This window comes from Oryzias latipes, chromosome 21 (genome assembly GCF_053564925.1).
Source record: "Oryzias latipes strain Hd-rR chromosome 21, Olatipes_Hd-rR_3.1".
Lineage (NCBI taxonomy): Eukaryota > Metazoa > Chordata > Actinopteri > Beloniformes > Adrianichthyidae > Oryzias > Oryzias latipes.
Genome location: NC_136257.1, coordinates 5,434,242 through 5,449,342, shown reverse-complemented (window position 1 = coordinate 5,449,342; position 15,101 = coordinate 5,434,242). Strand labels below are relative to the sequence as shown.

At 40.4% G+C, this 15,101-nt stretch overlaps 1 protein-coding gene across 3 annotated transcripts in view; it reads right to left on the bottom strand.

The window, feature by feature from the left end:
- The window catches only part of adcy5 (adenylate cyclase 5), an 81,988-nt gene extending 71,718 nt beyond the window's left edge, over positions 1 to 10,270 (bottom strand). For all 3 annotated transcript variants that reach the window (XR_002292707.3, XM_020712839.3, XM_020712840.3), the window contains exon 1: positions 8,395 to 10,270. Coding sequence is in view for 2 of the 3 variants with exons in the window: in XM_020712839.3 (XP_020568498.1) it covers positions 8,395 to 9,330 (936 nt within the window). In the remaining variant the exon portion in view is untranslated. The remainder of the gene's footprint in view (positions 1 to 8,394) is intronic.
- Positions 10,271 to 15,101: the final 4,831 nt, after the last annotated feature.

The window sequence follows — 15,101 nt, the reverse complement described above, 5'->3', positions numbered from 1 at the left end:
AAACTGAACAAAATTGAGAAAAGTGTTTAAAGAATGGTGTTACTTGATCAATTGTTAGTGTTATTTTTGTCACATAACTTTTAACACATTGTCCTGTGATCATTTTGATGCTCGGATTGAGATGTGATTGTCCATTACCTGAAATCCACACACTAAAAACACACAATTTCACTTTTCTGAGTTGTTGAGGTGCTCACCAAGGAGCTCTGTTAATGTGGATTTTTGTTTTTTAGTTTAAACTTTTTCACCAAAAACAAGTCATTTCCTTTATCATTTTAACACCCTTGTTTGATATCAGAGGGCAAAAATATTTACTGAAAAGAGGTCAAACTACTGCTCATCTTAAATAACCTCAGTGGAAATGTCTCATTGTTATCGCTTAAAGAAAAATTCTGCCCCACACGAAAACCCTGTGCGAGGTTTACTCCGACAGACAAAAGATACTTCACTGTTCGCAGCATCCTTGTAGACTTTCTGGAGGGGGGAACAGAAAGGCCACAACACATGACCAGTTATTTTCAATGTGTTGAGTACATGCAGCTTACAAAACCGAACCACAGTTACATGTTTATGCAGAAAGGAAAGTCTTCAGACAGACACAACTATCAAAAGAATACAAAAAAAGTTATTTTATTCAACCAAGTGGTTATGACACTAGGCCATGTACACAGGGAACCAGCCTAGAACTAACACTGAGGCATGGAAAGTAAATATAAATAAGTTTTACCAACTACAGATAATTAAAAAAAGGAAAAAGAAAATGAGCCCAATCTTGTACAATTGAGGGCTACAAAAGAATAGTAAAAAGTAAGGCTTCCTGTACTATTTGGTACAAACAAAGTATCTGCAAGGAAAATGCAATACATGTCCAACGGGACCTTGATTTGCACATCAGTGATGCTAAAATGCTGCAGGATAACTTTGCTCACAAATAAAGAAATGCCTGTTGAAGGGCAAGACAGATCACAAGAGGTGCTTCTTATCCGTTCTGCTAATAGAATGACTCCTCTAGTCAGCAGTGAAATAAATAAACCTACAAGCTGTGTTAAGGAGTTTCACATGATCTGCACTGTTGCCATAGAAGCATGATTCAATGTGTAGCTATTAACAACAGCTTTTTATGGAGAGTAAAAAGTGTGAAAGGAGGAGAGAAGTGAGCACTTGTGTGTCCCATGCGGTTGGTATTGACAGCATTTGGATGCAATAATATATTAATTGAACACACACAATGAAAGATAAAACCACAATAGTCGCCGAAAAAAAGCTTGAATTGACTAAAGTAATATTACATATAGATTCATCGATGAAAGTTAGACATTTGTTTTCAACTGTTAAGTAAATATATGAGAAATAACATTTCAAAAGGCAGAATAAAATGTATTTACAATGACTGTTGTGGGTTTTCTTTCATTAGCAGAATTCACTTTACTACTTTAAAGAGTCTTAGTTTACATTTTTAAATCTCAGCTTATAAAAAGACTTGGAAGTGAAACAAATTTTAAAAACTACTAATTGTAAAAATATGTTATCAAAATGGCTACTGCAAAGCAAAAAAAATAAAACATTTTTTAACTTTGCAACATCCAGCAACCTCTTGTGCTTGTAGTTACGCTTCTTTGTCATCAGGAGTAACAGCTTTTAATTAGTTTAACACAATCTTACAGAGAAATACACACGATTTAAGTTAGAAAATATTCTAAATCGGTGAAGGACAAATGTTGCACACATGTTCTGGCAAAGAATGCCTAAAGGTTCCTTCAGGTTTGCATTCAGATTGTTCAATCAATGCACAGCAGTTGGGCACCCAGACAAATTGGCTTCCCTTAAATAATACAGTTATACATATACGGTAGATTTGTACTAAACCCAAAGATGGAGCGATAAAAATTGACAAAAACTGTTAAGAACAACATTCTGAACACGGTTTAAAAAAAGTTAGATATTTGAAAACGTTCAAAGGATTTTCAAAACCAGTTATGTAAAATACATACATACTGAAAGGGGTTGGTGACTTAAAAATAAATTGCAACAGAGAATTGGACATTTGTACTGCAGGACTGGGCATTCATGGACATTTTCATGATAGCACTGAACAGGAGGCTCAATTTGACTGGGCGGGAAATGCAAAGCTTTACCATGATGCACCCTGTTAACTTCCTGATTGAAGCCAACCTAAAAAACAAATGTAATTGGAGCCAGCCCAGGTGACTAATCACTAGTTGGCATTTTACACAAATTAGTCTCTATAAACCTTACAAATAAAAATGTTTGTAATTATTCTGATTCCAAATGATTTTTGTTTTTGACAATTGTTACTAGATTTAATTTTCAAGATGACTTTACTGGGTGTTGTTTTTTTTAATCTTGTCACATTTCACATTTTCTTTGGTAATTATGCACAAATGAACCACAACCTTTGAGGAAGTAGTGGAAAATCTTCATTTTTAGACGTGTTCTGTTGAATTTGACTCTTATTTGCCCACTTGAAGAAAAAAAACTGATCTAAATACCTCATCCCAGCTAATGTAAATCCAATGGGTCATGTGAAAATAACTTTATCAACCCTGTTATTTCACACTGCTCTACTAAGTGTTTGCAGTAGTTTTTATGCCCATCACTAGCAGCATCGAAAAATTTGTGGTGCAAGCAGTGACTATGTCCTAGTAGGGTACCAATGGTGCATTTTTACTGCACAAATAAATTTAAAACTATTGGTGTGAAGAAAACACAGAGAAAAGCCTAGACAAAAGGGATTACAGATGGAAATGAGCAATTAATTTACAATCTAATGCAAGCATCTTTGCTTTTGAAACTTGATGTATCTGTACGATGTCCTGATAAATTAAATTAATAAACAAAGCTAAACAACCTGCTATCATTAACACTTGCTTTTCTTTTTAACCAAACAGACTCAGGTCAGACTGCCTGCTTTTGACCCTTTATTTCACTCACTTGGCCAACTCTCTGTGTGAAGTGACCATGATCATTAGAATGTCAGTTTCTTAAATTTCTGAAAATGGCTTGGCCAAAATCCCCACAACACTCCAAATCAGGCCAGGTCCAACTGAAAAGTACTCCGTTTGAAGATCGTCGAGGCTGGAAGAACGAGAGTACAATCCCTTAATGTTCTTACACACTTGTCAGTCAGAATATATTACAAGAATCTTTGTTTTAATTAAACATAACTGGATGTTCCTAACGAAAACCCTGTTGAAGTTTAACCCTGACAAGGATTACCGCACTCCCAAACACCTATGAATATACTTTTATTCACCTGCTCCAATATCACTTTAGTGCATAAAAAGGAAGCCTGGATATTCTGTCTGCCACAATGTATGGGTCCAAATGTCCATTTATAAAAACAGATTGAGTTTTGAAAGTGAAACAAAAGAATAACAACTTGTAAAAGTCGTGACTCTGTAGGAGGTAGAAGTCATAGAGCACAACCTCTCAGAGGAACACCTCACTAGACAAAGGATTACAGGTTTGGGATGTGTACTATAATCACTTATAATTTCCCCTGAAAGCACTATCACCAGGAGTCTGACGCTCCACATGGCAAACAAACCAATTAAAGCTAATGAATGTCAGATGAGCAGAGAGAAGCAAAGAAACCCCGGCACAAGCTGAAGTGCTGCTCGGCCTGACAGTGGAAAACAGAAGCCGAAACCATCCATCGCTTCTCGATTTAGCTGTCAAACTAGGTTTATGTAAAAAAAGATACATAGCATTGGGGGGGAAAAAAATCTTTTTTGTTTTTTCTGTTTGAATTGAAGCATTCAATAATGCAGTTTTCAGCCAAAATTAAAAAAAGAACGCAGTATTGTGCCCTTTCAGCCCAAATCAAAAAGCCTGGGGTGTTTTCTCGGACATAGTTTCTGCAGGGCAGTTATAGCTCATTGCAAATTCATCCTCTGAGTTGTGGGGGAGACTGTTGGTGCAGAGGAAGCCTTCCCTCATTTCCCGTGATTTTTTTTTTTTTTTAATGTACTGCTAGCTTACAGCTCCTCACAACCCCAACCTAACATTACTGGTGCAACTACAGCTGTCCAGCCGTGCAGTTTTGAGTCAGATGCCAGCTCGGGCAAGGCAAACAAAGAGGTGCATAGATCTATATGTCTACCAGTGGGTGCATCAGAATGGACTTTGTGGCCCGCTGATTGTAGCACCTACGTCACTGCTACAAGCTCAACAGCACTTTTTTGTCTGCTCATGATGGACAAAGATTTGCATAAAGAAATATTTAGAAATGCAATTGTAAGCTCAAATATCTTTTTATATGTCGTCCACCATCAGAAGAATGCCACGAGAACATGTTAAAAAACACAATTCTCATTGGAGTGGGTCTTTAAAAATGTTCAGAACTGCTTTAGAAATCCCATTTAGATTATACAATTGTTAATTATGTTCATTCTGTTCTCCGTATGTACATATATGGCACTTCCAGGAAGTGAAGTAGGTTGACTTGTTGAAATACAACCAGTTGCTAAGTTACAGGAGCCCGATGAATTCACAGAGGTGTGCGTCAGCGCTGGTTCCATGATGTACTCGGCCTCTACCTGTATTACTGTTTGCTTTCAGTTATCCCCAAAAGCAGGAGCATATATTGTGCCAAAAAGATGGCGTCACAATGGGTGACGTCTTTGGAAAATCCAATTTTTTTTGGTTTTTTGGTTCTGGTTTTTCCATTTCTAACTTCACAGAACCTCCAATTGTCAAAGGATGTACACCAAACACTCCATCACTGAAATAATGATTATTTTTATAGCAGGTAAATGAAGAAGAAGAGATGATTGGGACAGCTGTTTTGAATTTCCACACACTACAAGCAACAAGCGGCTCAATTAGGCAGCTTGTAATTCGGTTACAACTGAAATTCTGCCAGCTTGAGCCGTCCTCAGCAGATTCCTCTAAAACTTTCTTTTTTTTTGAAACAATGTCACCCTAAAACTGCTACAGACCTGGCACAAAGACATTTTCGGGTGCCGTTTCTGTGAACTAAATAAAAATGTGAATAATCGCAGCACAATATCCAAACTCAAACCGAATCCTACTTTCTCATGACGGTTATTTTCCAGCATTTCCCTCAGACCAGTGGTTCTGTGAGGTTGTGGAAACTAAATTGTGGGAACCGTTTAATTTAGCAAATATACAATGGACCACCCACAGCTTTAACCTGACACCTCTGGAGTTGAATCGCTCATTTTCTCCTCGACCAAACGCACAGCACTCAACTATAGAGCTAAGAGGACATTTCTCTTACGGTATTTCAGGGTCAACATCGCAAGCAATCATGTCAACCTACACAAGAGAGCAACGCAAAGTTCCTAATCATTTTTCTCTGTTTAAAATGTAAAAGGAGAATAAATCTACTTATGGGAGATCTATCTTTCAACTGACTATAAGCGGTAGTTGTTTGAGTGGCTGGTTTTATTGAAGTAGGGAGAATAGAAATCCTAAAGGCAAGAGCATATGAGGCAACAACAACAACAACAAACACACACATCAACACACCAAATGACAGTCTAGACTTTGCTGAAAATACAAACGAATGCCAGTCATACGAGCACAACAAAACAAAAATCAATAATAAAACAATCTGCGTTACATAACCAGACTCTCAGAAGAAACAAACTGAGAAAGAAAACTACAATGTCTGTGACACATTCACAGCACTGAGGACAATTGTATTTCCCGAGAAGACATCAGAACCGTTCATGCAACTTTATTTGGTTTCAAAATTGATATTCCAAGATTTTGAAGAAATTGGATTAAGTGGCCGTTTCAACCTCCCATCCGGCTTTTAATGTGACCCACGTGACCAAAAACTGTCAACAGACACAAGAACATCTATGATGAAACCATGGGCTCAGTGTAGCAGTATCCTACCCTCTAGACCCGGACCTGCGAGATATTTTACAACCGAGATTTCATATTAAGACATGGAAGTATGGCCACTACTGAGGTGAATGAATCAATCATTGTAACAATCCTTCATCATGTTACACAGAAGCAACATTTCTGTGGTAATTTTACAGTGGGGCAAAAAAATATTTATTCAGCCAACAATTGTGCAAGTTCTCCCACTAAAAAAAGATTAGAGACACCTGTAATTTTTATCATAGATGTACCTCAAGTATGAGAGACAGACTAAGAAAAAAAATCCAGAAAATCTTATTGTCTGATTTTTAAAGAATGTATTTATAAACTATGCTGGAAAATAAGTATTTGGTCACCTACAAACAAACAAGATTTCTTCTTCTGCATGAGGTCTGTCCTCCACTGGTTACCTGTATTAATGGCACTTGTTTGAACTGGTTATCTATAGAAAAGACACCTGTCCACAGCCTCAAACAGTCACACTCCAAACTCCACTACGGCCAAGACCAAAGAGCTGTCTAAGGACACCAGAAACCAGATTGTTGACCTGCACCAGGCTGGTAAGACTGAATCTGCAATAAGTAGCTTGGTGTGAAGAAATCAACTGTGGGAGCAATAATCAGGAAATGGAAGGCATACAAGACCACTGAGAATCTCCCTTCACCCCGTGGGGTCAGAATGATCACACGAACGGTGAGCAAAAATATAAACTATTTAACAAAAATGTATTTCAACGTTCATGTTACACCATTAAAGTTGCCAGTGTCAGGACAAACAATTTAAGCCTTATTACTTAAAAATAAAAGCCATTTTATTAAATTAGGCATAAATCCTAAATTTACTGAATTTTCCACGAGCCTCAGGGTTCGGAACACAAGATATTACCATCTAACATCTATTAACATTCAGAAAGGTCCAGGTTTGTGCTGGCATCTTTTTAACAACATTTAGTCTGAACTTAGCTCTTTATGAGCTGCACGGAGCCTGATAAAAACAACAAATGACGCCATAAGAAACACACATTAGTGGTGAAGAAACAAAAGATAAAAATACTTTTAAAAAATGCACAATGGAGAACTGTTTGGGAGTTAATCAGCACTTTAGACCTCGGTGCAATTATGTGTGCCTTTAAGTATACATGGATAATGAAAACTATTTATTCAAACACCTTTATTACAGATAAAGTCAACTTGCCTTTAAGGGATGAATGTTGTAAAACACAAATAGTACCACGGGCATCTGGATGTTATAAGGGACATGCAGGCTCAGGCACACATAAAACACATGCATGAACTGAGGCTGTCCAAGCTCAGCTTTTTACAAGCCAAAAGGATAAATTAGCCAAAAGAAAGTCTTATTAAAAAAGGAGCTTTCAGGTTGACATACAGCGATGTATTTATTTGTAGAAGCTTGATATCGTAGCTTATAATTAAATGTAAAAAAACACTTGCAGCTAAAATGTTCAGATTAAAACAATCCCTATAGTCAAACATTGATATTTTTGGGGGAAAAAAATCACTGTTTTGGTTTTGTTTGTGGCAAATACAGCTCTGGTTAAAAAATGTATGCAGACATGGTTATGTTCTAAGTATTTGGATAATAAATACTCCCAAAATAAAGCCTAAACCATGATTACAGAAATATTGTAGAATAAGTCCTCTGTTGTAAAGGAATGTTCTTGAAAAAGATTTTGTCTTTACTGAAACTCCTATTGGCTCTATTGTAAGATGTTGCACAAAAAAAGACACAAAAAAGCTCCTCAACTGAAGTGAAAAGTCCAGAATTTTGGCTCAGGTCCACATCTGCTAAAAATAATACAATTCAGGGTTGGGAAAGATAAGTTCAGAAAATATATTTAGCAATACTGGAAAGGCATGAGCCTAAAACTAAAGAGAAACAGATGTAACCTTTGTATTTTTACATCATATAGCAAACAAATATTATTTCAACACAGCCTGTTATAATAAGTTGCATCTGGAAAGTCTTCATGTGAAGAAATTGTATTTTAAATGAAAACTTTCTTTAAAAAGATCATTTCCAACAATCAACCAAATGAGAAAACCAAAGTCCTATCAATGGAAACGGAAAAAGCAAACATGTCTTTTCATACATATTAATTTATTTATTTTTTAAGTTGTTTTTCTTCAAAAAAAAGGTTATGAATCGAACTGAGGTCAAAGAAAGGAAATGGTCCCATTTAGTTCTCAAGCCTTTGAGACCACACAAAAAAGTTAAGTTAAGTTGCGGGTGTAAAGAGTTGCTTAGCGAGTCGGATGTCCCTCTCTATCTCCAGACACACACACACGCCCTCCTGAAACAATAATGCGCTTAACTTGATCATTAATTGGGTATGCTCTCATAATTCCTTGTTTTAGCATTTAAGCGTGTAAAATATGTTAAGAGGCAGGGGGCACGTGAGGGATTGCGCGTTCTTACGCACAGCGAAGGTGTAAAATGCCACATCTGTGAAGGGGGGGGCAAGAAAAGAAAGAAAATTCACATTGTTCCACATACCTGTTTCCACAGAAAGCTGTCCATTCCATTTAACATCCAGGAAACGGCCACGTGGATGGCAGAAAGGATAACTCCAGTGATGACGGCTGCGCGCATCCTGATTGGCAGTAGCGTATAGATGACATGGATGAAAAACACGGTCCACCAGATCCCTTCTGAGGCACTCCTGGGCTGCACTAGGAGCACCCCGATGACCTGGATCACCAGGACCACCAGGATGACCACGTAGCAAACAACCCACATGTGATCCTGGTGAAATCCGTTCCTGTTGCAGATCACCATGAGAACGAGAGTGAGGAAGATTGCCAGGGAAAACACCACCACGTAGGTGACGCTCGGTCCTGCTGGGCCACCGGCGCAGTGAAAGGCCAGCATGACCGTGAACACCAGGACGAGCACGGCCATGAGCATGGTCAGGCTGCTCTGGTTCAGACGGAAGAAGTAGCGCTGGTAAAGCCTCTCCAACTTCTCAGACTGGAACTTCTTGGACTTGAAAATGTGCATGACGCCGACGCAGCACGCCACCAAAGAAAAGTTCACTTCTGGCATGACCTCCTCCTCGTCGCCCCTCGACTTGAGTCTCCGCTCTTCCAAGCCCAGCTCCACAGACTTGGGTCTCACCTCGCCCTCCGTACGCTTAGCGGACGCGCGGTTGTCCTCTGGTTTCTCCTCGCCATGGTCCTGCCAAGCCGAGCGCGATCTGAAGCTGACCCTGCTGACGGTCGTGGAGGCTCGGCCGGGCGGCCGGTTGTCCGGTTCATCCTCCTCCCTCCATCTGCTGTTCGTCCGGGTGAGCTTCTTGCGCGGAGATCTAACTGAGTATGGGCATCCATTGGCCACAGACTCAGCCTCTCCCCAAGCGGATCTGTGTTCGGTCCCTCCCCTTAACCCGGGCGCACCGACTCCGGGTGGGCTTACGCTGTTGGATCTAGACATTGCGTGGAAAAGGGGGCAGCCACGCAACACATAAAACACAGCAGAAGGAGTTTTCCTTCTAAATATAAATGTCGGGGAACTCTTGACCAAAAGTCACATGGCGAGCTCGCTCAGTCTGTCCACAGTTTTTCTTTCAGTTCGTCCACTAATAGAATTCCCGCTTTATTAATTGTTTCACTTAAAAACAATCAAGAAGTGGCAAATAGTTGTGGGAATAAATCAATTTGGCATCAAAAGTCTCAGGGGGGCCAATATCAGCGGGGGGAGCGTTTCATCCAGATGGATTTGCCTCCCCATCTCGGGGCCCAATTAACGCTCCTGGATGCAGCTTTTCACGGCCGTAGGTGGTCTAGAAGACAGAGTCTCCACGGATCACAACGCTGCGCCACCAATCACTGAATCCATTGCGCGTGCACGCTGATCCCCTGCATCATTTCATGCATGTGGGCTGTGCGCCCAAACAAGTGTGACGCTGAAGTGAATCCCATGTTGGCCGCTCCGGTTCCCCCCCGGGCAAAGACTCGACGCACCTGCGCCGAGCGAGCAGTGCAGTGGTGGGAGCTTCACGTTCGACCACAAAGCCCCATCACGATCTTCAGAGGAGCACTCAGCCGCAGAACAGAGCCTGTCGGGGGTTTGCGCCGCTGACGCACAGCCAGGCAATCCATCGTCAAACCACACGCGCAATCAATGACCAGCAGCAGTTATCCATAACTGTCCTCATGATGATCCCCGCGACAGATTCCCGCGTTTGATCTGCAGCACGGCGCGTCCACAGCGCTCCAGAGAGTGGAGGACCGGTGCAAGAAGAGGACGCCTCTACAGCCTCAGACGGTCCGCGTCCGCGCGTGGAGCGTGGCATCACAACATATTTACCGCTGATTGCTGCTTTAATGGTCATTCAACCAAGTGTGCTTCCTGTGGCCCGCCTTTCCGCAATTCTTCCATAGGAAAAAGCGAAAAGAGTGAGTCACGCTGTGGGGCGCTCTGATTGGCTCCCCTGTCCGTCAATCAGAGGCATCACCAGAGGCGCTTTCGATGAATGGGCGGGACAAAACACGCGTGCACGTGGGGGTCAAATCTTCACTGACCAAACCACAGCTGGAATTTTTTTTAACCTTTTTTGAAAGAAAAACGAACACAAACATTACAAAAATCTATCCAAAAGCAGCTTCACAGCACCAATCAGGCAAAAAGTCTCATTACTTACATGACAATTCATTCATTTTCGACAAACTATGACGTAAACACATTTTTAAAACAGGCCAATTCAACTTTCAAAAGAGCAAATGAATTAAATTTGACTTTCATAGCACTTTATAAGGCCATCAGGACACCAAAGGGATTTCCAAAACATGAGACAGACAAAAAAGAAAATATTACATTGAGCAACAAAAACTAAGTACAAATGAAATAAAAGGAAAAAGGCAATACATTGCAAACAGCAATAAAATACATAGAAATGAATGCAAGACAATGATTTAAAGAAAAAACAAAAATACCACCGACTACTAAGTATTAAACTTTGTCTCCACAGCCAACTCCAAACTATTTTGACCAAAGTGCTTCTACAGTGACTTAAATAACCACTTAAAGACACACTCCAAGGAAAACTGTGTCTTCTGTGTTTTTAACATGTTCTTGTCATGATGGAGGACAAATATAACCAACATTAAGATCAAAACTGTGTTTCTGAGTATTTTTTTATTCAAATTGTGGTGAATCAAGAGCAGACGAAAGAATTGAAAAAGTTTGTAGTTGCTATGTGCAAACTACAAATCGACTGGGCAAAAGCTGCCTCCTCTGCTCCATTCTGATGCATCCACTTGCAGACAAATAGATCTGTGTCCGTCTTTGTTTTTGCTTGTCTGAGCTGGAATCTGGTTCAAAACTGCACGTCTGGATAGCTCCGATATTGCTCGCCGTTTTTGTATCACTGGTAATGTTGGGTTGGGGTTGTGAGGGGCTGTAAGCTGGCAGGTAATAATTTAAACAAAAAAAAACACTGGAAATGAGGGCAGGCTTCCTCTGCATCAACAGTCATGACCGCAACTCAGCGGTGAATTTCAAAATTTCTGATGAACTACTGCCACTCTGCAGAAACTATGTCCTAGGAAACTACACAGGTTTTTTTTATTATTTTAGCTAAAAAATAGCATAAGCTTTTAAAATAGGTCCAATGATGATCTGAGTGGATCTTCAAGAATGCGAAAAAGATAATAAATTACTTAAATTTTTAAAGGGTAAAATGTAAACAAATAACAAAGAGTTATATAAGTACTTTTAATATATTAGCTTCAATATACAACTGACAAATCAGATTTGTTTACAATATCACAAAAAAACCACAATGAGATGAAACAGAACGGTAAAAATCCAACTGGTGGTTGCACACCTCCTCACGGTTTAGAGCGAGCGGTTCAGCTCTAAAAAAAATCACATTATCTGCCAAGTGTTCATTTACACGTGTGGAAAAGAGCATTTGCCTCATTTCAACCCAGGTTGTGTGCTAACGACTTTTAACTGGAGGCATGTGACGAGAAACCCCGTGGGCTCTGCGGTGACCGGCCAGCTCACCTCCAGCTGAATTCCCTCTGCCCTTTTCACCAATTCATCGGGGGTGAAACACTGTTAACGGAGAGAACAGCAGACTCCATTCAGCGCCGTCCTCATCAAATGAAAAGGCGGTTAGATCGAAATCTGACACAAAATTATCTCCATACAAGTTGTGTCATTTATTTTCTCTTCTTGTCTTATGACTGCTTGGTTGCTGCTCTGTTACACATGACACACTTTGCTGATGATGGGGGGGGGGGGGGGGGGGGCGTCATACCAGATAATAGGAGAAAAAACTTCTCAGTTAAAGTATTTCAACAATAGCTTATGAGAGTGATGAAGAAAACATCTTTTAACACACATTAGATATAAGTAGCATCTGTGTGTGTTTTAATTTTAAACTTTTTAGAAGAAAACACACATTTTTGGTGTTTTTGGTGGGAATATCAAGTCATTGTTTACTGAGAGGGGGGGGTCTAAGGGATGGGAGGCCCAGTGTTTAGCATAATCTGTTTAGTTTAGCCATCACCTACTGGATTGTGTGACTTCGTGATCATTATGATTTCATGTTGTTATACAATTGCCGGTATGACAGGGAAAGAAGGGAGGAAGATGTGGTTGTTGTGGAGCAGGAAGTAGCAGAGATTGGAAAGGATGAGGTTAGGAAGGCTCTGAAAAGGATGAAGAGCGGAAAGGCCGTTGGTCCTGATGACGTACCTGTGGAGGTATGGAAGTGCTTAGGAGAGACAGCAGTGGAATTTCTAACGAGGTTGTTCAATAGGATTTTAGAGAGTGAGAAGATGCCTGAGGAATGGAGGAGAAGCGTTCTGGTTCCGATCTTTAAAAACAAGGGTGACACGCAGAACTGCAGCAACTATAGAGGAATAAAGTTGATGAGCCACACAATGAAGCTGTGGGAAAGAGTAGTGGAAGCCAGGCTTAGGAAGAAGGTGGAGATTTGTGAGCAGCAGTATGGTTTCATGCCCCGTAAGAGCACCACTGATGCCATTTTTGCTTTGAGAATGTTGATGGAAAAGTACAGAGAAGGTCAGAAGGAGCTGCATTGTGTGTTCGTAGATTTAGAGAAGGCGTATGACAGGGTGCCGAGGGAGGAGCTGTGGTACTGTATGAGGTCGTCTGGAGTGGCAGAGAAGTATGTCAGAGTAGTTCAGGACATGTATGAGAGAAGTATGACGGTGGTGAGATGTGCTGTAGGTCAGACAGAGGAGTTCAAGGTGGAGGTGGGACTACACCAAGGATCAGCTTTGAGTCCTTTTTTGTTTGCTATGCTGATGGACAGGCTGACAGACGAGGTAAGACAGGAATCTCCCTGGACAATGATGTTTGCGGATGACATTGTAATTTGCAGTGAGAGTAGAGAGCAGGTGGAGGAACAGCTAGAGAGGTGGAGGTTTGCTCTGGAAAGAAGAGGCATGAAGGTCAGTCGTAGTAAGACAGAATACATGTGTCTGAACGAGAGGGATCAAGGTAGAAGCGTTAGGTTACAGGGGGCTGAGGTGAAGAAGGTGCAGGAGTTTAAGTACTTGGGGTCAACAGTTCAGTGTGATGGGGAGTGTGGAAAAGAGGTGAAGAGGCGAGTGCAGGCAGGTTGGAGCGGGTGGAGGAAAGTGTCAGGAGTGTTGTGTGACAGAAGAGTGCCAGCAAGACTCAAAGGAAAGGTGTACAAGACAGTGGTGAGACCAGCTCTGCTCTATGGGTTAGAGACGGTAGCAGTGAGACAGAGACAAGAGGCTGAGATGGAGGTAGCAGAGATGAAGATGTTGAGGTTCTCCTTAGGAGTGACCAGGTTAGACAGGATAAGGAACGAGTACATCAGAGGGACGGCTCATGTTGTCTGTGTTAGCGACAAAGTCAGAGAAGCCAGACTGAGATGGTTTGGACATGTTCAGAGGAGGGATAGTGGATATATTGGTAGAAGGATGTTGGAGATGGAGCTGCCTGGCAGGAGGGCAAGAGGACGGCCAAAGAGGAGATACATGGATGTCTTAACAGAGGACATGAAGTTGGCTAATGTTAGGGTAGAAGATGTCCATGATAGAGTGAGGTGGAAAAGGATGATTCGCTGTGGCGACCCCTGATGGGAAAAGCCGAAAGAGAAAGAAGATACAATTGCCGGTATGAAGCCTATTGAGATGACTATTGTTGTAATATTGTAAATAAAACTGAATTTAATTGAAATGAATCAGTTCAATGGACAATTGTTGTTCATTTGATTTAGAGCACAATCTTCGGGTGATTTTCACCCGAGCAAAACTATTTAAATAAATTTCAAATGTCGCGTGTTGAGGAGTCTGTGCCTTCGCCAGGGAAGTCTCACATGTCCCATGAATGGGTGGACCAAACACCAAGTTTCCTGTCTCATTTTATTATTTTTTAGGAATTTTTTATTCACAAATTCCTAATTTTTCAGTCATTTTTGAGCATGTTAGGAACTTCCTGTCCTTTTCTTTTTAATTTTGTTACACATACTAAAGTTGAAAATAAAAGAAAACCACTCTAATTTATTATGTGTCGTCATGTTTTGATCTATTTATTATGACAAGTACTTTTTGTTGGGTATATTATATCAGGTAAAAACTACCTGGCAAATGTGATGGTGGAACTTTTTATAGCGTAAGTGTTCTGGGTTAAAAGAAGAAAAATGATTCTTTTTTGGGACAGTGCTAATTTTTTTCACCTTTGCTCTTTCCCGATTTTTTCATTCAGACTACCTTTTTGTTCCCGTAAGTAAGACCGTTGAAAAAATCCAAGCAAATCGACAACACAAATAATTTGAAGAAGCAATTTCTGCTGGTCCAAAACTAATAATTCTGCACAGACGCAGCGTTTATAACAAAGGGATGCTTTAAGGCTCGTGGATCTTCCTGTTGTCACACATATGAGTGTGTGGTAAAAATCTTATTACTTTGGTATAAAAAAAAAATTTTCACCAACATTGAGAAAGATTTTTACACATCAATACTCAAAATTACATCAAAATACAGTTTTTGTTCCTCGAAGGAAAGTAAACACACCATGCACAGATAAGTTAATATTTTTGGCATCATCAACTTCTATGTAGAAACAATGATCAAAGACGATGTTAATTCTGTTCTACTTATCTTCACAGCCTAAAGTGGAACACATTCATTTCTAGATTACATTAACAGACTTCCTGTTTAAGTCAGCCAAAGTAAACAATTCCAGATGAACTT